Consider the following 26,997-nt stretch of genomic DNA (forward strand, 5'->3'; position numbering starts at 1 on the left):
TCCAATAAAAACTTTAAGTTAAAATGCATTTATCTTTTTTTCCTCTCCTTTCTTGTTCCAACAAGAAGGCAGTTTGTGGTAGTGTGCAGAAAGTATATAATATAACACTGACATACAATATATTTGCACCACTGTTTGAAAATTTGGGGGTAGTAAGATTTATTTTAAAATAAATTAGTTTAAATCAGGAAAGATGTGTTAAATGAACACTAAAAACATCTATAATGTTACAAAATATTTCCATTTCAAATCAAATAAAGTTTCAGTTCATCAGAGAATCCTTTGGGGGGGGGTGGGTCGATCACAATTTCCACAAAATTAAGCTTTGCCATCGCAGGAAAAAATAACATTTTAAAATATATTAAAATAGAAAAGTTTTAAGTTTTTTTTTTATTTTATTTTTTTAAATATTACTGTTTTTACTGTATTTTTAATAAATAAATACAGCCTTGGTGAGCGTAAGACAATTAAACATTTTTACCAACCTCAAACTTTTGAATGGTAATGTATATTTAAGTTAATTAATGCTGATATTCTCTTTTATTATTATGTTTCATATTGTGCATAAGTTATTTAACCCCACGTTTATGATACTTTCATGCTACTCTGTGACTGGAAGTTTAGAAGTGAATCTGCATTTATAAAAGTTTGCGTATGACTTCAAAGTGTTTGATTCATGGCACTGCTTTCTCTATAGAACACATGAAACAACTCGCCTGTGTCTGTTCTTGGCACGGGTGCTGCTTTGAGGAGTGGAGATCGACCTCTGGGTCACTTGGGACAGCATGTCTGAGCGTGTGCTCTCAGGACACATATGCCTTCTGTTGTTTCACGCAACTACTTCCACAAATTCTCATACATGGGTTGGGTTAAATCAATATGAAATGCCATTATATCTACCTATTTAATACATCCCACACACAAAAAAAGAAAAGGTCTGTTTCATAACATTTAAACTGATTAAAAAAAAAAAATTTTCGAGTGTAAATCACATACTCTAGTTCAGACAGAGGAGGAGGCCTCAGGAATTCAATTTACCCTGGAGTGTTAAATGAACTGCCTGCTGCAGTCTGTTGGGTCAGAGTTCACACCAAAAGTCTGCACCCTCCCCCTATCCCACACACACACACACACACAGTCGAAGGCATTTATGGGCACAGATGGTTAATGGCGACCTTGTTTAACATGAATAGCTACAAACTTCTCGTTCTCCTCCTGTGCCGCCTTCTGCCAATGAAGATGGTGTAACAGTATAATATAACAGTCTAGACACTGGACAGCTGCTAGCTTCTGAACCCTTGTCTTATGCAAACTCATTAAAGTGAGGGAATGGGATCTTTTCTGAAATCCATTCATTAATTAGACCTAATTTAAACAAAGATCTTATTACCTTAATAGGATCTTTATTTAATTGCAGTTTACTAAGTACACACAAATTAAAGTTTTTAACTGCACTATTAAACTATCTTTCAAAAAGAAAAATCTTTCTGAGTGCGTGTTGACATACTATTCATTCATGAGATTTGAATTATTGTTTCTGACAGCTTCTGTTTTCAGCGGTACATTAGCTCCAGTTTATTCCTCTCTTAAATTGATTAAGGTACTCTCTCTCTCTCCAAACTTTCCGTCACGCTCTCTCTTCTCTCCGGGAATGTGTTTCCTGTGGTCCGCTGGCTGATTGGTCCGCTGTCTTCCGGGGAGACGCGGATTGGAAGCCTGCGCTCGACATCTGGAAGGGAGGAGAGTAGTGATGGGAAGTCCGACTCATTTCTGCGAATCGGTTCTTTCGGACAGTTTGTTTGTCAATGAGCCGGTTAAAAACAATTCACTGGCTCGTTTACATCATCGCCTTGTATCTGACATCTCGGCACGACATATTATTTGCTATACATGTGCAATAATATATTGCTTCCAGTAAACTATAAACTTTGATCACATCCTTTTGTGATCACTTATTATATAAAAAACATATTATAAACAATATTTTGTAATTGTGTTTTGGATTGAGCTTTTATAATTTTGATAAAAAGAATTTAACGTATTTGCTATAATTTTTTGTTTTGTGGTTACTCTTTGAAAAGCGTTTAGCGCATTATCATATGAAGATTACAATTATTATTTTAATACTATGCCTTGCAAAAAATAAAAATAATTAACTGAAATCCTGCTTGTAACGCAATGTATCGTAGTTGAAGAAGGCACATGTACAGGCCCATTTAAAGTTTGCCAATGAACATCTAAATGATTCAGAGAAGGTTTGGGAGAAAGTGCTTTGGTCAGATGAGACCAAAATAGAGCTCTTTGGCATTAACTCGACTCGCCGTGTTTGGAGGGAGAGAAACCCTGACTATGACCCCAAGAACACCATCTTACAGTCAAGCGCGGAGGTGGAAGCATTATGCTTTGGGGCTGTTTCTCTCATGGGTCATGGATGGGTCTTCCAGCATGACAATGACCCGAAACATACCACCAAGGAAACCAATGAGTGGATCAAGAAGAAGCACATTAAGGTCATGAAGTGGCCTAGCCAGTCTCCAGACCTCAATCCTATAGAAAACCTGTGGAGGTAGCTGAAACTTTGAGTAGCCAAATGACAGTCAAGAAACCTTAAGGATTTAGAAAGAATCTGTAAAGAGGAGTGGACCAAAATCCCTCCTGAGATGTGTGCAAACCTGTTGACCAACTAAATTGCAAAGTATTTCTTATGTGTTTGCCAACAAGGGTTTCTGCACCAAGTACTAAGTCATGTTTTGCTTGGGGATCAAATACTTATTTCACTCACTGAAGTGCAAATCAATTTCTAACCTTTACATAATGTGTTTTGTCTGGATTTTTTTTTTTGGTTGGTATTCTGTCTCTATACGTTAAAATAAACCTAACATAAAAATCACAGATCCTTAATTTCTTTGTAAGTGGGCAAACTTGCTAAATCAGCTGGGGATCAAATAAATATTTTCCCCACTGTATGTTTATTTTTGTATTAATTTTTTTTTTTTTTTGTCTGAATGCTGTATATATCCTTGTTGCAATACAAGGGCATATATTGCCTGTTTTTTGTTTGTTTGTTTTTATTAACAAGGATGTTTATTGTAGGCCTAGTTCATGTACCACAGTTAAACACGTTGCAGTCATTTACCAGCTTATAAAAACATAAATTTAGGCTAGAAGCTACATAAAATGTACATGTACCTTAAACAACAGTAATATTAATTTTCATCACTCATCACAGTTTTTGGATATATTAATTAAATGTTCCACTCCCTGGTTTTCGGCTCTTTACGAACCGTGAATTCCCAGCTGAAGAACCGCACGGACCGATTTTTCGTGAATGAATCATTCAGAAAGGCCTTGCGAACCAGTCAATTCGTTCAAAAGATTCGACTCAAATGAACGACTCGTTCGGGAATCGGACGTCGCTAGAGGAGAATAGACGAGAGAGGTAAAGCAGAAAAAAAGGAGAACGGGAGAGGGTGCTGACATCTGAGGTGAGTGATGTGCTATGCCAGAATATTTAAACTGGACATAAGAGCAGCCGAGTAATGATTCGAGAACATTCAATTCTTGCCGTTTGCCACTTTTGTTGGTAAGGAATGCGAAAGGTTGGAAATATGAAGTTGTAGACGTGCTTCGCCCAAACTGCGATAGCAGAAGGCGGATAGAAGCCTCCTCGGCAGATGGGCTTCTGACTGTTTCGAATCGTTACATTATGCGAACGCTCGAGCTTTGCTACAGTAGCAAACACGTTATCGCTTGATACATAGTAGCGATTTGACGCGTATTTACTGCTGTTCTATCCAGTTCGTTTCAGTTGCGATGGAATGGTGTTAACGGGGGTCGCAGCCCTGCTTCTGAATTTCGCTTGACTTAACCGCTCACTTTGTGCTTCGCTGTTGATCATTCAGTTTTACAATTAATGTCACTTAAACATCAGGATGTGTGGTATTTAATAAGTGCCATTTGGGACGTTTATTTCGCCACGGTTATTTTTACGCGCCTCGCCCCGCAGGTCTATGGCAGGCTCCGGCCCCCTGTTCAAGGCCAGGCCAATGGAAAAGTAAAAGCAGATGGAATCGATAGTCTCTCATACAGGGCTGAGGCAAACGCGCACCCAACATGTGTGTTTGAAAGAATCGTTAGTATGATCGCATAGGCCTGTGTCAGCTGTAGGTGCGCGTCGCGGCGCGTCGCAGTAGCGAGACTCTCGTCTTGTTTCATGACGCCCGTTCTGCTCCAAGAGCAGACATGTTCTCTATAAAACCATTTCACATTCTCCGCTCCTTCCAGCCGTGTGCAGAACTACAACAGCCACATATACAGTAGAAATATTTCACAGTAAGGCGTTTGCGATCACTAGCTGTCCTATAATTCATGGGCTGAAATGTAGAAGGCATATGCAACATTAAGAGCAGCTTTGGGAATTGTTGTTACTTCAAAGCTGGTTGCTGCATTTCTGGAAAGCAGTGTTGTTGCCAGAGGAAATGGTAGTGGTGATTGTCAGTATTCCACTTGTTTGTTTATGATCTTGTAAGTGTGTTTGTAAACTATAAGCGGTCATTTCCACTTAGTTGCATCCCTGGGCCTTACACTGTAATCCACAAGAGATGTGGGGTGTGATCTCTTCCCTCTCATTGCTGAAGAGTTTATAAGCTCTAGAGTTGGGCATGAATAAATATTATTAACAATCTGATATAGAATTGTATAAAATGAATACTAGTAATACATTAATTTGTATAAACAGTAAGGCCCCAGTGAAAATGTTGTAGGCTATCTAACATATTTAAAGAGATAGTTCGCCCAAAAATGAAAATTCTCTCATTATTGACTTTACAAAGCCATATGGAATTTGTTCATCTTTAGAATATTCTTTCCTAAGATTTTGTCGTTTTTCTCATTTTCAAATTTCAGTAAGTAATAAAGGCCTTATAACAGTCATATAAAATATGAATTGAGCAATTTATACCAATTTTTCTGAGTGTTTTATTCGAAAGACTTAGAAATCAGAAATCATGAGATTAATAACAAATATCCTATTTATTAGTATTTCATTGTTTGTAGGAAATAAAAACAAAATATGTTTTATGTTGAAGAGCTATATCTCTAATAGTGGATAGAAAAAAGAAATACTGTCATTTTAATATAGGAAAAGTATTCTCCAGATAATATTTCAATCATATTCTTTGGCTTTAGTACCATCACAACATTAAAGGCAGTTATTTAATTTTGGAAACAACCATTGTCTTTATATCACTCTTAAAACATTTTTTTTTTCACAGTCTACATAAAAAATATATAGCTGTCATTGATTTTTAGAAAGGCGGCCAACTGCAAGGGGACTGTAATGTGAGAGTCCCTGATTTGGCCTATATGATATTCTCAGTTATTTGGTATGTTTCAGGTTGGGTTGAATGTGTTTAGAATATATGGTCTCAGACTTTTAGATCCCACAGTAGTTGTCCCATATAGAGCTATAAAAGAGTATAAAAATTGCTACTTTGTGCCATATTTTGGATAATCTAATCTAAGACTTTGAATCATATTGTATTCATAAAAACTGTAAGCACATAGTATAATGGAGGAAATCTTAGTGTAAACCTCTGTCTTTTTCAGTGGCTCTTGTCTTTTTTAAACCCAATTCTTGATCTTCTAATCTTGACTTGTATCCCTTCACTTCGTGCCTGTCTGTTGTGCAACTGCAGCTCAGTTCAGTCAGGTATAGGGAAAATATATTCTTGTTAAGGATTCAGATTTCTTCGTGCTCTGGTTGGGATAAGGTCGCTGCTTTGGGAATAAGAGCCTTCTGGAATGTTTTGCTGAGGGCTGTTGTGGTCATAAAGTCTTATTTCCAGAGCCAGTGCTCGTCAGGATTTGTTGTATGATGCAATGTTTGTTATAATATTCATCATGAGTTATATTCTGGCCAACTGTTAGCACAAAGCCATGCCATATTATCTGGTTTCTCAGTGCAAAGATTGCCAGCCTATGCAGAAACATGATTTTGTTTGGGTGTAAATGTGTTTGTTGTGGAAGGATATTTAGACTGGTGGTAGTCAGACATTATTGTAGGTTAAAGAGTGATGTATATATTTAGGATATATGGCGGCTGCCTCATTGGATGTTCATAAACTAGCATTTTTGGTATGTGACAGCCTGAAATTGTCATATACATAACCCCTTAGGTTAGTAATGGCAGTTAGGGTTGCACAATTAATCGAATTTCTAATCGCAATTACAATTATGGATGCCACAATTACGTAATCATTCAAAGCCGCAATTAATTATTCAAAGTCCACTTATGTGATTTGGCGTGCATAAGATGCATTTTTTTCGTTCTACATGTTATCTTAAGGGTTTTTCCCATTATTTTAATTTTAGTTTTAGTATACCATTATAATACCGTTCATATTTTTACTTTTTTATAATTTAAAGAAGAAACCAACCCGATGTATAGTTGACTTTTGAGGCTTAATACTATAGAAAAGCACTAAAAATAAATTCAGTTAAGAGGGTTTGCAGCTTGTTTATTTTCATATAAAAATACGGCATGCAGTTGCATCAAACAATGATATAAACATCATTCAATTTAAATTGTGATAATTGCAATTAATAATCGCAATTACAATTTCAAGGGGATAATCGAAAATTATGATTTTTGTCATAATCGTGCAGCCCTAATTGCAGTATGACCCATTTTACAATTTGGATGTAGACTATTTAACATTTCAGTCATTTCTTGGTGCACAATTCCTATACACTCAAGAGTATTTGCAGAAACATTTAAAATGTGTGTAAAATCAGATACATTTAGTGCTTGTTAAATCTTCAAATCGCTACCTGTGATGTAGACTCTCTCTACTGAATTGACTTTGGAAGTGCTGACTATTGCCAAATCTCATTATATTTTATAGATCACTGTTTCCATGTTCAAGATCTTTCTGTCTTTTTCAGACTTTCAAAATGAAGGTCTGCTAATATTGTGTAACAAAAGATTAATCTGAATTTTCCAGATTCAAAGCAAGCTAAGCTCTTTCAACTTCCTTCGTAAATGCATTAGTGTAAACATTACTTTTGCCCATTTTATAAACAAAGGGGCCAATTATTTTCTGTTGGCACAGATGCTGTAGATATCATGTGTTAAACCCGGAACATTCCTTCATATGATGCAGCAGCTGCCGTTGTGTTTATACTGCTCGGCCTGCAAATTTCCGTTTTTACATTGCTTTTGATTTTTTGATTGTATGGCTCAACAATAAGTTTTTTTTTTTTTTTTTTAGATTTTTATTTGCACTTCCAATATTTTCACTTGTATCACTCCAAAAATGATCAGTTTTATCTCCAGAAATGTATTTTAATGTGTGCCGGGAAAGCACTTTTACTGCAGGCACTGAGCTTCAGCCTGTGTTCATTTAACAGTATTATAACATTAACTGAATGAAGATTGTAAACTTAATTATGTTACTAATCTATATTTGTTTTTTAAGCTAAAGTAGCCTTTTAAAGTAGCAAGTAGTTTTACTTGCCCCACCACAAAAATTTATTTTTATAAGCTACATTTGCCAAGGAAAAATATATATCTTTTGGATTTTTTTAAAATAAAGGGCTTAAATTTGCTTTTTTCAATTACTTAATAGGTATGACAAAGCTGTTAACACCATTCTAAACAAACTTTGATTAGTGTGTAGTTGTTTAATTTAATTAGCCTATGTTTTTTTCAACCCATTCTAATTAATGCTTTCAAGACTGTCTTACAATTTAATTTTGACAAAACCTCTTTGTTAGCCAGCTTCCTATGTTTAAATATACAGAATCACAACAACATTCAGAAAATGTTTAAAAGTCTATGTGGCCTAAAAAGATCAACGAATGTAAGATGAACTGAGATTGCAGCACAGCCCTAAACTCTCACGCTGACCTCGAACCAGCAGGCCATCCTTATTGTTGGGCTTTGGAATGTATAAGACTGATATTTTCTTATTCTGTTTTTGTATATGTATTTGTATAGTTTTTGTGAAAAAAAAATCTTTCTTTTTTGTCTTTATATATATAAATAAAAAGAGTAAATTCTAAAAACTTGAAATATATTAGGCTAAAATATATTAATTCTAAATATCTCATATTTCTCACCCATTTTATATATCCATTTATTCTGCACACTTTCTTATTCCATTGCTCTCTTTGACTCTCTAACTTTCTTTATCACAAACACACACAGACATACACATCTCCAGCAGCAGACTGGAGAGGTATGACTTTGTCAGTGTATTGGTAACCATCTTCATACAGGATCTGGTATCCTTGTTGCAGCCTGTGTGGTTTTTTTAGGTAAGCGATGTGATGTCACTGCTAATAGCAGCGTCCTCTGGGCATACTCTGTGTGTGTGTGTGTTGGTTTATATTCCAGCAGGCTGCTGCACTATGTCTCTGTCTCCCTCTTTAAGGGTCTGGACTTGCTGACTGAGGAAAAAGTGAGTCAGAGGGGGAAAGAGAGAGAGAGAAAAAAGGGGGCAGAGAGCGTGGTGCTGTGGAGAGGCTGCAGCTGATGGCTGAGAGGGGGGTGTATGTAGTACAGGGGTACATCTGCACCGTTGGGTTATTGCTCTATTATATTGTTTTACAGGAAGGTGCTTTTACTGCAGGCATTGAGCCTCAGTCTGCTGAAGTGTTCATTTAAGATTACATGATTACGGGAACTAAATGAAGGCTGTAAACTTTGCAGGCTACTTTTTTTGTGAAGCTGAGTGGCCACATGCTGCTTTAAACAACTTAATGTTGGTCAAATTAAACATTTATGAGCCAAATGACTTTTTAGCTGACAAACTACAGTCACTACAAATCTCTGTTGCAAATATGTATACATATCTTTAATCATTTCTGGTTCATTTAGAATCAGACAAAATGTACAAATAATTTGATTTCAGTAATGGAGCAACACACTCTTATGGTATCTTGTAACTATGTAATATTTGGGAAAATTGGTGCTGAATTTATACAATCGCATTTATATTATTGAGTAGTGGTCCATTTCCGATCATGTCCCCCACCCCTATACTTTTGTGTTCCCTCTCTAACTGTACTATTTAAATAAATGTAAAAACGCCAAAAATAAAAAAATAAAATAAAAATGACTTCTCTCCAATTGCCTGCAATTAACCATCAAGTGAATGTGAAGCTTGGGAAATAATTGCAGGAGTACCATGTTGTAAACATAAACTATTGACTGGATTATGGTGCAATTTATGGAGCAAATTTACCCTTTTAATGTGTTTGGTTGTGTATTTGTCCCTTCTGTGCAATCAGCATATGTGGCATTGTGTTGTTTACTGAATAAAAGTTTGGATGATATCCGAGAAATGAGGCTGCGTGCACCACCTCCCTCTGATTCTCCAATGACTGAGTAAATAAAGCTTACGACCGAAAATCTGCTTAAATACTGTCTAGTGGGACGCTGGCCTCAGACTAACTTTAGAGAACTGAGGAGGGAGCAGCCAGACTCATCATTCATCCTTAATCAGTCCTGCTTTCCACAGAAGGGGGTGTAAGATCATGCCACGATCCCACAGTCATTTTTAATGTGTGTGTGTGTGTGTGTGTGTGTGTGTAACATTATCACACTCCTCTCATCTGACCAATAGTTGCCTTGGGCTTGACTCAGGATTATGAAAGTGCTGTTTCATTCCCACTATGTGTGTATGCATGTGTCCCGATGCCTCTTTTCCATCCTGGCCTAACAATAGGAGGCTTGTATTGTCATTTCTTGCTCCCTATTCTCTCCCTTTCTTTTTTCAGACAGACAGCCATGTGGTCTATTTTCATGAAGAAAGATAAAATGTCTTTCACGTGGGTGTGAATATATGGATCTGCTCCTCACCATTTACACCAAGTTTGTATGTGTGTTTGAGTTGGATTGCAGTGTTTGATTGGCATTAAACAGAAAAATGCTTATGTGCATGGTAATTCAATTCACTGGTCGCTTGAAATGAAAGGTCACTATTATTGACAAGTCTGACATCACTTCCTATTTCCTGTGGATGTTTTCACAGAGCCTGAGTACACACTCACTCACATTCCTCTGTGTGTTTGCTCAGAGTGATTGTGTATTGGCATGTCAGTGTTTCTTCATGCTTTTCTGAGAAATGCAAACATATTTATGCTGTTTTTCTGAATGAATTTTTATATTATTCTGTCTGGCTCTCCTTGCTAGACCTTCCATCTGTGCAGTACAGAAATGAAATCATGTCAGGCTTCTCACATTAACCTTCTAGAAAGTTCCTCTGCTTATTCAATCTTCTCCTGTCTACAAACTCTGTCGACGTCCATCTTGTTTCTTTTGTTGTTTTTTTTCTTCTGACAGAATGATGAGGTGAGATGCAGGTTACATATGCACATGAAAGTAAATGTGCATTTCCAGTATTTCTTAGCTGTGTGTGTATATGTTTTGTCAAGGCTGTCAGGTGCAGATGGTAATTTTTATGCTAATTTTCATGCCTCAAAGCAATGTGCTCTCAAATCTGACAGGTCCTAAGGTATGAGTGTATGTGCGTGGATGTTTCACATCGGTCATGTCTGCTGCTGTAATTTCATATTCACCTATCATGCCAAAAGCAAACGGATCACTGAATTATCAAGATGTTTTATTAATGCTAGAGTGTTCTGGGTGGTTGCCAGTGTGACGCTGTGCAGTTGCTAGGGTGTTCTTGGTAGCTGCTGCTGGTTACTTCAGTCAAAAGATCCAAAATTAACAGGTTAAAACAGGGATTTGTTGTTTCATTGAATACCTCAATAAAAAAAGATTTAAACACCAATAAGTAAAAAAAAAACAAAAAAAAACAGGGATTTGTTCAAATCCCTAACCCTTAGTATTGAGCAATAGTGAGAAATGTCATTGTTATTTTAGTGACGGAATTCAACAACTTTTGCAATCTGGGAAATTCCTATACAGTGATATAATTTGCTGCTTAACTACCTTAATATGTTGGATCATTGAAGACATTAACTGGAGATACTGTTTCTAAACCTAATGTGATATTTATAAGCAGAAAGACTGAAAGTATTTTCTTGCAAAATGTACTTCAGTCCTCTTTTTATTTACAACTTTGAAAAATTATTTTTACAGTATAATTACATGTGCTAATTTGTAAGATTATTGTTGTAACTATATATTGTTGTAATATTATTGTAAAAAATTATCACGGCATCTGGGGAGTACTTTTTTTCTTTTCTGTTGTTCTGTTAGATTGAAATTGATATATGTAATGAAATATGTAGATAGAGATTGTAGCATGTTATGCTGAGTTCACATTGCACGATTTTAGCCCCAATTTTCATGGCTTGTTTCTTTAGGTATCGATCTACTTGCATTGCTTTGTGTTTTCATTTTTATGTGTAGCTGGTGGCCTAGTGGTTAGAGAGTTTGACTCCTAACCCTAAGGTTGTGGGTTTGAGTCTCGGGCTGGCAATACCAAGACTGAGGTGCCCTTGAGCACCGCAGCATAAATGGCTGTCCACTGCTCCGGGTGTGTGTTCACTGCTGTGTGTGTGCACTTTGGATGGGTTAAATGCAGAGCACGAATTCTGAGTTTGTATGTATGTCACGTCACTTTCACTTTTTTACTTTTGAGTTATCCTGGGTTAGGAAGTGTTAATTTGATTTCTAGTAATTCTATTTGATAGATTAATTCTACCTGGCGCCCGAACTGGTAACCTTGTTTTATAGTTAAAATTCCTATCATTAGGGTGCGCCACCATTACAGGCAAATACCAAACACAGTTTTTCAATTTTTTCCCCCATATATTTTGCTGATTCTTTTTTTTTTTTTACCATTGCATAAATTAAATAGCCAAAATGTGCTTTTTTACAGTTTTGTCTTGCTTTTCAAAGAAAAAAATCAATTACAAAACAACAATTTAAAAATACTTATTTAACACTGAACATTTATTTTTAGCATTGTAGCAGACAGTATACCAAAGCACAATTTAACTTAAAATTAATATGTTAGTAAAATAATATTTTTTGGCAATTTTTGATAACCCCTTCTTGAATCAGGCATGCATTTTTTTTACTGTACAAATAAATGCAGCCTTGATGAGCCGAAAAGACTTCTTTTTTAAACATTAGAAAATATTACAGATCCCAATTTGAACACTTTGTGTTAATGTTATAATAAATGTATTATAAGAGCTTTTTATTTTATTTTACAGAACAACAGTAAAATTACAATGCTAACATTTATGAATGTTGATGGAGCTTTTTTTTGAAATTACAATGCTTGCATTTATGGTTCCAACCACACAGCTTTGCAATTTTGTTTGCAAATGTTCATTGGAAGTTTCATTGTAAGAACACTGATTTGTTTTTGTGTGTTGCTAACCTTGGTTGTTGAATATGGTGTACAACACTCTCTCTTTGTATAATCTACATAGTGGTCTGAAAATCTGTTGACCAAAGGCCTGTTAAACTGCAGATTGCTGGTTTTAATGGGTATTAGCACAAATACAGATTGCTACACAATCTGATCAGGAGTTACAGTGTTTCACTGAACTGACATAGAGAGAGAGGGAGAGATAAGCCCTGTGTAAGCTGTTTTATGTAATATCGAGACTTTGCTGTGATTTGTCAACATTTAGTTTTAAATTTATGTGCACAGGTCAACACACAGTTTTGAATTATTTTGAATATTTTTCAGAGGAAATGATGGGAACAATGGACACATCCTGCTGACTATTATAGAACATGCTTATTTCTACAACACCCCCCCCCCCACACACACACACACCAGCCAGCTCTATTTTGTTCTCACACTTGAGTCTAGCTGAAGTTCCTTTCAGCCTGCTTGTTGTGTGTGAGTATGAGGCGTGTGTTGATATTGCTATGATGTCTTGTTAGTCATGTTTATTGTGGGCCATCCGCTCCGTTCATTGTTCTGGGATTTTTCTTGAGGTCACAGGCATCCTGCAACTATATTTTAATAATATGAATAAGAAGTTAACAGGACTAAAAAAAACCACTTTGATTATTTCAATCTTTAATACAGTACACTTTATAGAATGTTATGATGCCTAAAATCAGTGGAAGAATTTAAGATGATTAATTTTAGCTTTTAGGCTTTCATTTATTTTTTTTTTAAGCTAAAACCATGTATGTTTTTACTGGCATATCATTATTGGCCAGAATTTTAATGTCAGTAGAGTGTTAGGGTAAGTCGTTTTTTTTTAACTTAATTTTTTTTCAGCAAGGATGCATTAAATTGACCACAAGTCAAAGTAAAGTATTAAAAATCTATTTTGAATAAATGTTGTTGTGCTTTTGAAATTTTCATTCATCAAAGAAACTTCAAAAAAACATCACAGTTTACATTAAAATATTAAGCAACACAACTGTTTTAAACATTGATATTGACATTTCTTGAGTACCACATAAGCATATTAGAATAATTTCTGAAAGATCATGTGACATAGAAGACTGGAGTAATGACTAATGGACTAATTCAGCATTGACATCATAGGAGTACATTGGAAATGTTTAAAATTTTGAAGAAATATTAACATATATTTTAAAATATATTAAACTTCTTTCAAAAAAGGCCCCAAACTTGGGAAAAGTAGTGTATCTCAAATCTTTGACTACAGGTAAATGATCTATGCTATGCCATATATATAATTTTTTATTTATTTATATATATATTTTTTTTTTGCTGCTTGTGAATATATAAAAAGAAACAAAATGTACAAAGCTATAGAAAGCTTTACTGTCCTTTGCTGGAGTACAGTCTGTTTGGACACTTTAGATTTTGCTTTTGAATATATTTACATAAAGAAAGTATGTTGGCCAAGTCTAATACTCAGCTCAGTGCACTTGTTCTTGTGGCTAATGAAAATGTTGTTGAAACCAGCCAAAAAAAAAAAAAAAAAAAAAAAATCAGCACTGCTTTAGCTTGAGCCAGTCAGTTCCCATATGATACAGTGGTAGAAGTGACTCTTTGGGATATTGAGTTTATTTTGAGTTTGTCCAAAGTTGTGCGGGGCTGTAATAGCTGCATGTTTTCTTGCTCTTTGTGTGTGTGTGTGTGTTTGTGTGTGAGAGAGAGAGAGAAAAAGCCCACTCCAGATGTTTGGCATCAGTGATCGTGTTTGAGGAGGATGGACTGGTTTTTAGTGACGCCCACCATCTCCCTCCCCCAATTCCTGTCTGCTGCTGGAACAGGAAATGGGTTTTGGGCTCAGTTCAGCTCCTGTGCTGTGCCTCTGGCTCTCACACACACATTGTGGTTGTGTGTTTTGTCTCTGAGAGGGACAAGAATGCTCCACCGTGTGTGTTCCTGAGCCAGGCTATATGCCTTTTATCTTCAGTTGCTTTCTTGCCCTAAATCGTACACTTTTCTCATACACTTAAAGGGGTCGTTCACCTAGAAATGAAAATGATGTCATTATTATTTAACTTACTGTTGTTTCATGTCTGTGTAATACAAAAATGAGAAGTTTTGAAGAATGTGCTTGTCGCTCCACTTTTCTATATATTTATGTCTATATAATCAAGAGAATTAAAAAAAAAAACAGGATGATCACAGAAATAACATGAAGTAGTTAAGTAAATAATAATAATAAAAAAATCATATTCTTATTCTTGCACTTATTCTTATGCTTATTATTTTAGGCAAACATTTTGTTTAAAAAATTTCTTATAAAAACAGAATTCCCTTCATAGCAAAATCAGTCAGGAATATTTCTTTTCTGATTCTCACATAACCCCTAGCTGTGTGTTTGTTTGGCGTGACAGCATTGATTTATGATGTTCCATCATGTTCAATCTTGTGGTGGTTATTAGGGAATGATATAATCTATGCATACTTGTCACTCTTCACATGAGCAGTATCAGAGCAGACTGCATCAGACGAAACAGCCTTCATCTTGGTTGTGTTTGACGTACGTCAGCAGTTTCTTTTCTGATCAGCTGCAACACTGTTAGCTGAAGTGCTGTGCATGCGTTTCTGACCTAGCTGTATTTTTGGGACAATATTTCTTAAACTTTTCCTACAACTTCGTATATTATAGTCATTATAAGTAGCTTAATTTATAAACAATAAAAATATGCACTTAAAAATAGTTCTTTAATGGTCGTTTGCAGCTTTGTCTCAGATGTGTCTCCTAAAATAGAAGTAAAACAGACCCAAATGAAAGATATGTTGATAAAGAGTAGGAGCAAAGATTCACAAGTTTACAGTAAGGTTCCATTTGTTAACATTATTTCACTGTGTTAGAATGAACTAACAATGAACAATACTTCTAGTACCGCATTTATTTATATTGAAGTTTGCATCTGTTAATGTAAGTCAATGCAATTTGAGCTAACATGAACAAATGATGAACAGTTGTGTTTTTATTAACTAACATAAAAAAAGATTAATAAATGCTGTTAAAATGTGGTCACACTTTATTTTAAGTTCCAATTCTCTCTATTAACAAACCACTAACTATACTTTTGCCTTAATAAACATCTAATTTGCTTCTTATTAATAGTAAGGTAGTTGTTAAGTTTAGGTATCGGGTAGGATTAGGGATGTAAAATATGGTCATCCAGAATATGTACTTCATAAGTACTAATAAACAGCCAATATGTTAATAAAAGGTATGCTAATAAGCAACTAGTTAATAGTGTGAATTGGTCCCTATACTAAAGAGTTATCCAAAAAATAAAAAATATATATTGTTCAATGTTAGATCATTTCTTTCCTGTAGCTTGAACATTGAAGCATGGCACTATCACAGACAAGGTCATAGGTTCGATTCCCATGAGATTGAGACCTTATAGTAAGTTATGAATATTAGCATAACTCACATAATTTGGTTTTGGGAATCTTTGATGAGAAATGTTTGCATTTACCCTTACATTTAGTAATTTAGCAGACGCTTTTATCCAAAGCAGCTTACAAATGAGGACAATAGAAGCGAATGTTTGAAATATGATACTGAAATCTCAGACTTTTGGTTGCAAAAGTAAGCATTTTGGCGAATATTTTTTTGTGACATTGTTGAAATCTCTGGGTCTTCTTCTCTAAGCAGCAGAAGACTTAAACAAAAGTCCCCATTTGTTCTCCATTTAATCTCATTGCTGTTTAGGAGAGGCATTTGGCATATTAAAGAGCTCTCGTTTGTGATTTTCCTTTTCTCGTGGGGCATTTCCAAAAAAACCCTCTCCATATTCAGAACACAGATCTAGGTTCCTTTGTTGGTTATATGATTCTTTTAAAACAGTTATTTTGGTTATGTTATTGATTTTTTTCTTTTTGTTTTTTTTATGATTACTTTATAAATGTTCATAGTTGATATCCTGTTAGCAACTTAGTTGGTTGGCAATGGGAAATTGCATTGCCAACAACAAAGTTGCTAACTAAGTTAGCAACTATGGTTTTGGGAAATGCACCCCAGCTCGGTTCTAGATTCAGATTTCTTCCTAAGTTCTTCAGATCAGTGTGTCTATGGTATTAAGCTCTAAAACCTATTTGAAATCTTTATTTTAATAATATATGTGGAAAGAAGGTAAATCACGTAGAGTGAATGTGTATACGTGTTGAACGAAGCATAAACTGGGACTAAATAATAAGTGTGTCTCAAAGCTTCTAGTATGCACATGGATTGTTTATACAGATGTTGATGGAAACCCACAGTGCTGTGGGTTTTCCCTTTCTTCTTTTCCTCTCTGTTGCCTTTTGCACTCGTTCTCACCATCTCTCTTCCTTTTCTTCCCTCTTTTCATCTATATCATTTTGCAGCTGTTTTCACAGTGCAATGTGCTGGAAAGCAAGTCTTTGATATGAGGCCTTGTGTGTGAGTGTGTGTGTGTGTGTGTGCAAGATTTCTTCTTTCTGAAATATGATCTTAACTTGCCTCTTTCCCAGCATTCATCTGCGTATTTGTATGCATTTTTATGTGCGTTTTATTGTTGTTGTTTTGTTCCATGATACTGATTGGATGTACTTTTATGGCATGAACAGGGAGATGTGCAATTATGAGCAGCAGTTAAATCCGACTATACATGTTCCTCCCTGTTTTTGCAGCTAAATAAATGTCCTTTATTCTAACCAGTCCGCCTGTTTGTGAGCACAAGCGTCTCTCTCGCTTTCTCTCGCCCTCAGTGGGATGTGCTTCACAGAACTGTGCCCTCTGTTTCTGATTTGCACAGTTGGATTATTCAGGTTGTGTGGTTTGTTTAACGTTTTATTTTCAGCTGCTAAAAACTGTCAGTCAGTGTCTGTGTTGTTTTTTTATTTTTTGAATTTATTTTTGTTTCTTTTTCTTTGTATTTATTTATTGTATTGTTTTTATTAATATTACTTAAAGTGACACACACACACACACACACACACACACTGTTAATTCACAAAGTAACTGTCTGTTTCTCTGTTTTGCAGGTAGGAACTTCATCTGAATGTGACAAGCACCTCTACCTGCAGAGATACAGGTATATTTGTGTGTGTGTGTGTGTGTGTGTGTGTGTATGAAAGAAGAGTGCAATGTGTTTTTCTCAGATGGATAATTAGAGCCTTCTGAAAATGACATGCCAAGAATTCTTCAGTTTTCCCTCACATTCCTGCTTTTTTGCTCCTCGTAAAGACTCCAGTGGATTTGAGGGTGTGTGTGTGTGTTATGATTATAGCTGTTGTATCCAGAAGGCAAACTCTGTCTGTTCTAAGTGCTGCAGAATTCATTTCTTTAAGTGAAGCTAGGAGAGGAAAAGAACTGAGCTTTAGAAGTGTATTTCATTCTGTTGTTTAGTGTGTTTAATCTGACTGCAGCTCTCTGTGGATGGATTCTGTCCTCTCTGAAGTGTCAGTTGCTGCAATAATATTTCGTAACGCACATTCCAGGGAACAAAAGCAGGAATCATTTCTCAAACAATAGAGCTTTAAAAGGTTTTATTTTATAGAATGTGAATTACATTATTGTTCTGAAACAAATAGTTCACACGGAATGAAAACTGTCATCACCATCTGCCTGTCATTATTTTATTCTCCAGCATAAAATTAAATGTTAAGCAGGATACCAGAGCTGCTCTTTTATACAAGAAAAGCGGTGGTGATTTATACTGCTAACCTCTGAAAAGACAAAAATACTATGAATGCACTATAAAAGTATTCAACATGACTCACATACTGTGTTCTAAGGCTTCTGAAGCCAATCCATAGCTTTGTCTGAGAATCAATCAGAAATGAAAAATGTTATTATTTAAAAAAAGCAGTTTTGGTTAGTTTTAGTTTTGGTTATATTATCATTAACCACGGAAGCATGATCTATGATCATGGAACCATGTCGTTTCCAAACCAAAAACACTTGCGTTCGTCTTCAGAAATGAGGCTATTTTTAATATTCTTTCATCATTCTTTCCATCCATTGGAAGTCCATGCAACTAAAACTGTCATGCATCAAAAAGTACAAAACAAAAAACTTTGTATAAGCTCTGTGTATGTGTGTTGATCATTGTTTATATATGATCATCTATAAATATATAATTGACATCTGTTCCTCCTATAAAGCGACCACGTCTCATTAGGAAGTTTGTGTGAAATGTGTGAAAGTTTTGGTTGTGTGGCGTTTAAATGGATAGACATAGATAATGAAAGAATATTAAAAGTCTTATGGGTTAGGGTGACCTAACCCTTTAAGCACTTTCTAATGATATTTTTTTTTCATTTGACTGTGATAAGTGTTTAGTAACATTACTGTGTGATCTAATGTAGTAAAAAACTGAGCAGATAAAAATTACTTTGCAATGTCACACTTCATTCCAGCCCAAATGCTTTAGGAGCACATTTTACCGAAATCCACACTGTCCACGAAAATCTCCTCTTCATTCTTATGGGTAGTTTTGTAAAGCATGCCTGCAGCTGGCAACGGTAACCAAGAGGTGCAAAGCTTAGCGGAGGGTCAATTACTGTGGTCAGATTTAATTCATGTACTCAAAAAAACACACACACACAGACACACACACACACACACACACACACCCTTTCTTTAAGGTCATAAGTGTGGCAACCTCCTGAGTAAGAGAGAGAGAGAGAGAGAGCGATGCATGATTCTGGAAGAGGGATCTCAGGGAGGTTAGCCACCAGTCAGACATCTCTAATTAAAGCTCACCACACTCTCACACACACTGTACTGCTCTACTTCTGTGTGTTTTCTGGTCTAGGTTATGCATGGATACAAAATGCCAAACTGAATCAAAATCTCAGTGCTTATCTGTCTGTCTTTTACTCTGTATCTCTCTTTTTTCTCCTGTACTAAAACAAACCCTCTCTTCATTTTTAGCAGCTAGGTTATACAGAATAACTTAATATTTTTCAGCCTTTTTATGATATTCAGTAATCAAAAATGATTTTTAATATTCATGTATTTGCTCTGAAATGACTTAAAGAGTCACGTTTTTATTAAGAAAAAACCTTTATATCAATCAAAGAGTTTTTGAAGTAATATTTTTATGTGGAAATAGTTTTCACTGATTTTCACTAAATGAACCAAAGAAAGCATTCTATTGAACCTATATTATATGAAAAGTTTGAACTGATTCATGGAAATCTATTTTTTATTTTAATGCTCAAGCTGTCAATCATATAACTCAAGTAATGGGTTATGAAGCTAGTCTAACTCTTTAGGAAGTTTAATGGCCAAATGAAAAGTGTTAATACTTGATATATGACATAGCCCTAGTTATTTTTGGTTTTAATGTTTAGACATGTATGCCCTTTGATCCGTGCAGTGGGAACTCATTTCATTCTCATTTACTACCCAGTTAGGTGATTCCTCTTGAGATTGAGTGTGTGTTTCTGTTTGTGCCTCCACCCTGACAGTTATTTTTATCATTGTGCTCCAGATGCATATTTCCACCCCATGCTGTTTACACGCACAGCAGGAGATGTCCCGGAAGATACACACACACGGTTCACACATCACTGACCTTAGCTGAGTGAAAATGCATTAAGTAAAAAAGTCCATATGCTATCTATTTTTCTAATCAGCATTTTTTTATTGTGTTCAGAATAGATTTCTTGAGTGCTTCCATGGTGATATACACAGCTGGTGCTGATTGGCCAAAACCTTGATGTGATGCGCTGATTTTACACCATGGCCCAAGGGCTCTGTAGAGATACCCACAATCCTCAGCTCCCTGGTGAGTATGAGTGCCTGCTTGAATGGAACATGTTTATATTAACCTCTGCTGTTATGCAGATATGATACTGAAATTTGCTGAAATTTAAACTATACATTTGCAATTGTGAATAAATATATAATTACAGCACTGAATTGCTGTTGTATGAATGGTATGACTTCATACTATTTGCATTTACATGCATGTGTGTTTGTGGATGGTCTATGTTTGTAGATGACGAAAGAAGGTAATTGTATTATTTTTTGGTGCAGATTAACATTGGCAGCAACTCCGGCTCAACGAGAAAACCTGTACAAGGTCAGACAGCCCTCTGTGTTAGGATATGATTTGTGCAGGACTGCACACTTAAAAATCTACACTGGCTATTAAAATGAACCTCTTAGGAGATTAATTGCTTTTGTTAGTTGCCATTTTTCAGAACTGCTTTATAGATGTTGTATAGATCCAACATATCAATAGTGTTATTTTCAAACATTGTCAATTCAGCCTTACAATCTGATTTTTAGTATGCTAGAAAATAACCCATAATATTAAGTAGTAAATGTAAATGTTTTAGAATACCATTTATTATTTTGGGAACATATTACAATGAGGTCTGATTTGTTAATGCATTAACATGGACTAACAATGAGCAATACAGTATGTGTTAGTTAATAAAATGTTCATGGTAGTTCACAGTGCATTTACTAATGTTATCAAATATGTTATCAAAATAAGGTGAACATTAACTAAGATCAATAAATGCTGCAAAAGTATTGTTCATGATGAGTTAATGTTAACTAATATTAACAAATGGAACCTTGTTGTAAAGTGTCTGCATTATTTTATTACAGGGATTATCTGTTGTGAATGTGTATCTTTAATTACATGTTGTTATATTAACAAGTCAGTAAATGGACTAATATAAAGACAAACATAAAATACACATTCCCAGTTCTCAGTAAATTTTAAATCAGACACAACTGAAAAACGATTAGCAGTTCTGTAACGAAATCAGCTGTGAATTCAGTAACAGCTCTAAATGATTCACTGGATGAGTATAATGCCTGACTCATCACAAGATGTTATTTGATTAGATTAATATGGAGGCATATAAAGTGTTCTTTACTGTTGCCAATGGTGACTAGATTTTAAAATTAAATCTCAAATTTGTATTTTTTAGTCACAGTCTGGAGCCCTGTTTGTATCCATCTGTCTTCATGTAATATGTTGGATTATTGTGAGATTGGATACATCCTCTTTCCTAGTGCATGTGTTGTCTCTATGAATCTTCTCTTTGAGTGTTAGCAAAAATCAGCTCATCTTTTAGCATGAACCTGATTTAATTTTCCACCCAATCGCATCATAGTATGAAGCACTGGGTTGTAAATCAGCTATAATCACATTCAATTCCCTTCAGATTAAGTTGATTTTAAATGTGGTAATTTAGTTTGGTAGCACGGAAGCAGCACAGTCTGCAGAGCTGCTTGAGCAAAGACAAATAAGCTTTTCATGAACGCCATTGCTGATTCAGTCCCAGTGTTGATCTATCATGCAGTATTATCATATTTTTATATTCCTTCACATTTAATCAAAGAAAATTCTAGGTGATGTACATGTTGATGTTAATTCACATTGCTTAAATTGGTTTCTTTGACCCTGTTTACATTTAATCTGTCCCGACGTGTCCTTACAAACAGCGACAAGCCACTTGCTCATCTGTCAATCAACCACTGGGCAAAAACAAGAGCTTTAAAATTTGACCAAAATGCTGCTTTAGTTTGATAAATTAAATAATAAATAAATAATAATAAATTGAAAAATAAAGAAATGTTAGAAATATTTGCACAGATTTTTTTTAAAAACTTTAAAAAACATTTTTTGTATTGTTTAAAGCACTGTTTATGTGTGATTTTGACAGCTTTTTCACTTTTTCTAACTCTAGCCATGATGTCAGTCTGCGTGCCCTCACCACATAACCCCTCCCCCTCTGTGGATGTAGCCAATCACAACGGGCCCTCTGCAACTCCGCCCACTTCCCTCAGCCTGCGTTCCTCACACAATCAACTGCTTAGTGGTGATGTCATCAAACAGGGCCAATCCACGCCCCCAAAGTGCCGAAAGAAGTACGCACTCACAAGCATTCAGAGTGCGATGGGACTGGGTGAAGGCATGACACCACCTTCGCCATCTTCAGCGACCACAGCCAACCCTAAACTGGCCAAAAATGGTGCAAATCAGTTACGTAAAGCTGCAGAGCGACAGGATCACAACAAGAACACCACCGAAGAAGACGAAGATGGAAACACAGCTGAATCAGAATCAACAGAGAACATCGATGATGAGTTGAGGAATGTTGAGGAATTAAGCCTCGACAGCGAGTCTAACGTCGACGACATTCACAGTGACTTTGACCTGAACAACGAGCTCGTTGATGAGGAAGTGAATGAGTTAATTGATGAGGACACTAATGAGGAGGATCTTGTGGAGAATTGTGGAGACGACCTGCTCATTTTGTCTGAGAAAACGGAGATTGTTTCAGACAGGAAGTCACCCGAGCACCTTAAGACCAAGAGTTACCTGGAGTCGTGCCTGGATGACCTGTCGTATGAACTGTCTGATGCGCAGGATGAGGATGTCACTAAACCTTTGCTGGAGAAAGAGAAGAATCCCTGTCCCTCGTCTCCAAGTAAACTGCACAGCCCTGAGGACACGCCCCTCCTGTCTGTCGGCTCTTCATCCTCCTCTTCCTCACCAGAGACGAAAAAAGACCGACCACGGACGGGAGCCAAGACAGACCGGGCACTAAACCGTATCCAGAACCTTCCACACAGTGACGAGGAGTCCAGCTGGACCACGTTGTCACAGGACAGTGCATCACTGGGCTCACCAGAAGAGAGCGGTCAGTAGTACACATTCAAAGTGTTTACGATGCTTGCTGGTCTCCTCAGTGTGGTTTCGTGTGTGTGTGTGTTTTGGCCCAGTGTAGTGGATGTGGTGCACTCATGTGGTTTGTGTGGTTTTCAGTTTGACTGAAGTGCGTTGGCAGAGAGGTGTTTGTGTGTTTTGGACTTTTCACTTCACTGAAGTGTGATCTAGGTAAATGCAGCACAGTGTGTGTCTGGTTTGTGGCTGTGGAGCAAAGCTTATTAAAAGCATGTTTAATATTGTGTTTTTTTTTAAATTGTAAATTGAAAATGTAGTTTTATAAAGGTAGAATTCATCTAAAAATTCTAATTTTCGTCATTTAATCTCTTTAATGTTATTCCAAACCTGTATGATGTGAACCACAAAATAAGAAATTCTCTTTTCCATATAATGAAAGTGGACAGTGACAAGTGGCTATCGAGCTCAGAAAATGTAGAAATAAAGGTCACAATTAAGATCTGAGAGTTGCAGTGAGTTGTAGTGATTTTCTGTGACTTGAAGGATAAGTTCACCCAAAAATTTAAATTCTGTCATCATTTACTAGCCCTTGTGTCATTCCAAACACAAAATGCTTTCATTTGTCTTTGAAACACAAATTAGATATTTTTAATGAAACCTGGGAGGTTTCTTACCTTCCATTGAAAATCCATTCCACCAAAACTGTAAAGTATCAAAAAGTTCATGAAGCCATTGTACAAACAATCTACATAAATTAAGTGGTCTGTTCCAAGTCTTTTAATGAGACATGATCATTTTATATAAAAGATTTGATTTAGGATTTTATTGACATGTAATGATTGATCAACTCACATAAACAGAGAACATCAAATATTTTAAACAAAAGCCCAAATATGCTTGCTCAACGAAGTTGAACAAAAGTCTTTTGGGTTTGGAATGACATGATTGAATAGATGCTGACAGAATTTTAGTTTTTGGGGGAACTATCCCTTTAAATGTTTAAGTTCCTCATATAAATTTATTGCAAAACTAGAGCTGCATCTGAAATCGCATACTCTCCGACCAGGTACTTCTTTTGCATTAGTATGTTGTATATAGTATGTGTGTAGTGGTTCTGAAATCTGGACGTACTACATTCACCATGTTGCCCTCTCCTGTGGCCCTGTGGGATAACAAAGATCCCATGAGGCCACAGGAGCGCACTTTGAAATCTAAGCGGAAGTAGCACATCATCTGGGTACTTTTCGCCTGTTTTATGATTACTGTGAATTTGGACTTTCTCCTCAATGGAAGTAGCCATATTTGGATACAGTAGTCATATGGACTACTTTTATGGTGCTTTTTGAATTTTTTTAAGATTGACAGGCAGTGGTTACTGTTAAGTTTTTTTTTTGATTTCATTGTCGAAATGGATTAACAGACCTAGATAATGCAACTGTAGCTAACTGTAGCCAGTGGTTGAAGTGAAACATGATGTGTATTTAATCTATAAAATATTCAATTGCATATTTTTACACAATTTATATGCTTAGACAGAAGAAGACTATAGCTTGACTATGCAGCTGTTGTTATTATAACTGCATGTAAATGTACTTTTACTGTATGGAAAAGAGCAACATCAACATTCTTCAAAATATCTCCTTTAGTGTTCCACAATAGAAAAATTATACAGGTTTGGAATGCCATGAGGGTGCTTGAATCAATTTTTTTCAGAGGATAAATGATGGAGTTTCTTGTGGTGAGTCAAAATGGCTGTTTCTGTGGTAACAAGTCTCCTCTCTCTGCCCCCGGACTGTCACTCAAAACCAGTCTACCATGACAAAGTGTCTGTCAAAATCTCTCTCACCAGACAGGAAAAGCTCACAGGTGTGTGGCAGGTCCCTTCGGGCCAGCATGGTGTGTAATGGACAGCTGTGAACTGGTTTTACACCCAGATGTTAGCTGGCATCACCACAGCACACTAACTCTTGCACATCCATCCCTCTCCCACTGTTTTTTTGTATCTTGTCATACCAAGGTCACATGACCACGCGTTAGTGACACTGAAGGAAAAATGATCTCAGGGTTGCCGGGGTGACCGAGTGTTCGGCGAGGGAGGTGGCTTTGCGGAGCCCTGGTGTCCCGGATGGACAGGAAGCTGATATCTATTTGCAAGATTTGGATAAAAAATAAACAGCAAATAAACAGAGTCTGTTGCTCTCGCATGCTCACCCACCCCGTCTCTCCCTCTCCCTTCTCAATCAGTCGCTCGCCCCCTCTGTCCCTCACCGGCTCTGCCTCTGCTTTCCTCTCTCTTCTCATGTCATCCTCTCTGCTTGCGGCTGCTCAGTCATGATGCTGGGTAAAGACTACATGTTGGCCATTGTTATAGTGAATTACGAGGGTAGGTACTGCGCGTCGGTGTGTCTGTGTGGCTGTGAGTCAGTGCTGCGCATGTAGCTACGCGTCTCCATTGCGTGTGCATGCTCATAAATGCAGGCGGAGAAGAGAGATAAGGAAGGAGGGAGGATGCAGTGAAGGGTGTTGAACTGTGTGCTGAATACTAAAGTTTGTGCATATGTTCATGGCACTTGGGTCCGCGTGTGAGCGTGAATTTTACAGCTGTTCTCCCCTCCCCCTCTGCTCGCCACATGCTTTACAGACGGCAGAAAGAGAGAGACATTATCAAAAGTGGGTTGAATGTTTAGATCTAGGCTGAGGATAGTTAATATATGCTAGCATGCTGTCTACCTGAAAAAAAAAAATTGCTGAAGAATCCAGACCATTAATAAACATCAACCTGATTGTTGTCTCTATTTCTTTGTATTTGAATCTGTATAAGAGTTTGATTGAACTGTAATGAGGTTTTCGGGCAGCTGTGGTGACCCACTTATATATTAGGGACTATAAGTCCCATAATGCACCTCAGCACGATGCCACCCAGTATTAAAGAACACTACAGTTCCTGTACTGCAGTGCCTCATTGTTGTACTGAAAGAGAACTTGGGTGCAGGAGACATCTCTAATAAGAACTTGTGTTCGCTTTGCATGCCGGGTGATTAGATCTGCTGTACATGACTAGTGCTGGCTAATAGCTGTTTTCACTCAGTTAAGTCAGTTCTGTTGGCTAATTATTAAGTCTCATTGAAGTGAGTCATGCCTTAAAGTGACAGTGAGGCTACTCAACTCATGCTTTCTTCCTCAACATGCTATTTACAGGGTTATTATAGTTAACTAAAACTAAATTCATAAAAACATTTTTATAAATTTAAAGAAAAAACAAAACATTAACTGATAAATTCAAATACAAAAAACAACTTGATCTTGGCTGCTAAAATAACTAACTAAAACTGAAAGAAAATTTATTAAAACTAAAAATACAAATGACAAAACTCAAAAATTACTAAAATGGAAATAGGGGAAAATCATTTAAATGTTGATAAAAAGTACTACAGTAATCTCAGAGATACTAAAATAACACTTGTTACCTGCTCATATCCCCTATTTGGTGAATTTTATAGACATTATTTAATTTAATTAATACAGTGTAAATGAAGATTGTTGTCAGTAATGTAGTTATGTATGATGCACAGCTCACACAAAAGTCACTTTCAAACCAAGAAGCTCTCTGTTGGTCAAAATCTACATATGGATTCCTACTGAAATGAGCTGATTTCGCTTGCAAAAATTTAATGAACAGAAGTAAATCTGACCTCATCTTTTTTTATAAAATATCAGAATTTGAAAGTTTTCTTTTTTACTGAAAATCCTTTAGATTGAGAGATTACCATTTATTATCCAGACAAATTTCCAGCCAAAAGTTACCTTTATATTGACAATTAAAATGAAATCACAGCCAATATTTGTGCTATGTGGAGCTGGATTTTAGACTAATGAGATTTCATTATGAGCGGAGCAACCCAGAGTGATTCTCAGTACATCCACCATGTTGGCATTTTCCTTTGACCTGTGTGACCTTCAACAAGTCAACAAATTAT

At 36.2% G+C, this 26,997-nt stretch overlaps 1 protein-coding gene across 1 annotated transcript in view; it reads left to right on the forward strand.

The window, feature by feature from the left end:
• The first annotated feature begins 3,389 nt into the window (after positions 1-3,389).
• LOC109078952 (amyloid-beta A4 precursor protein-binding family B member 2-like) overlaps positions 3,390-26,997 on the forward strand; it is a 44,852-nt gene continuing 21,244 nt past the window's right edge. Inside the window, 5 exon segments of the mRNA XM_042716129.1 lie at positions 3,390-3,485; positions 17,403-17,452; positions 20,024-20,155; positions 20,407-20,452; positions 22,080-23,036. Of these exon segments, the coding sequence (XP_042572063.1) occupies positions 22,082-23,036 (955 nt within the window). The 5' untranslated portion in view covers positions 3,390-3,485; positions 17,403-17,452; positions 20,024-20,155; positions 20,407-20,452; positions 22,080-22,081.

The sequence above is a fragment of the Cyprinus carpio genome, chromosome B1 (genome assembly GCF_018340385.1).
Source record: "Cyprinus carpio isolate SPL01 chromosome B1, ASM1834038v1, whole genome shotgun sequence".
NCBI lineage: Eukaryota > Metazoa > Chordata > Actinopteri > Cypriniformes > Cyprinidae > Cyprinus > Cyprinus carpio.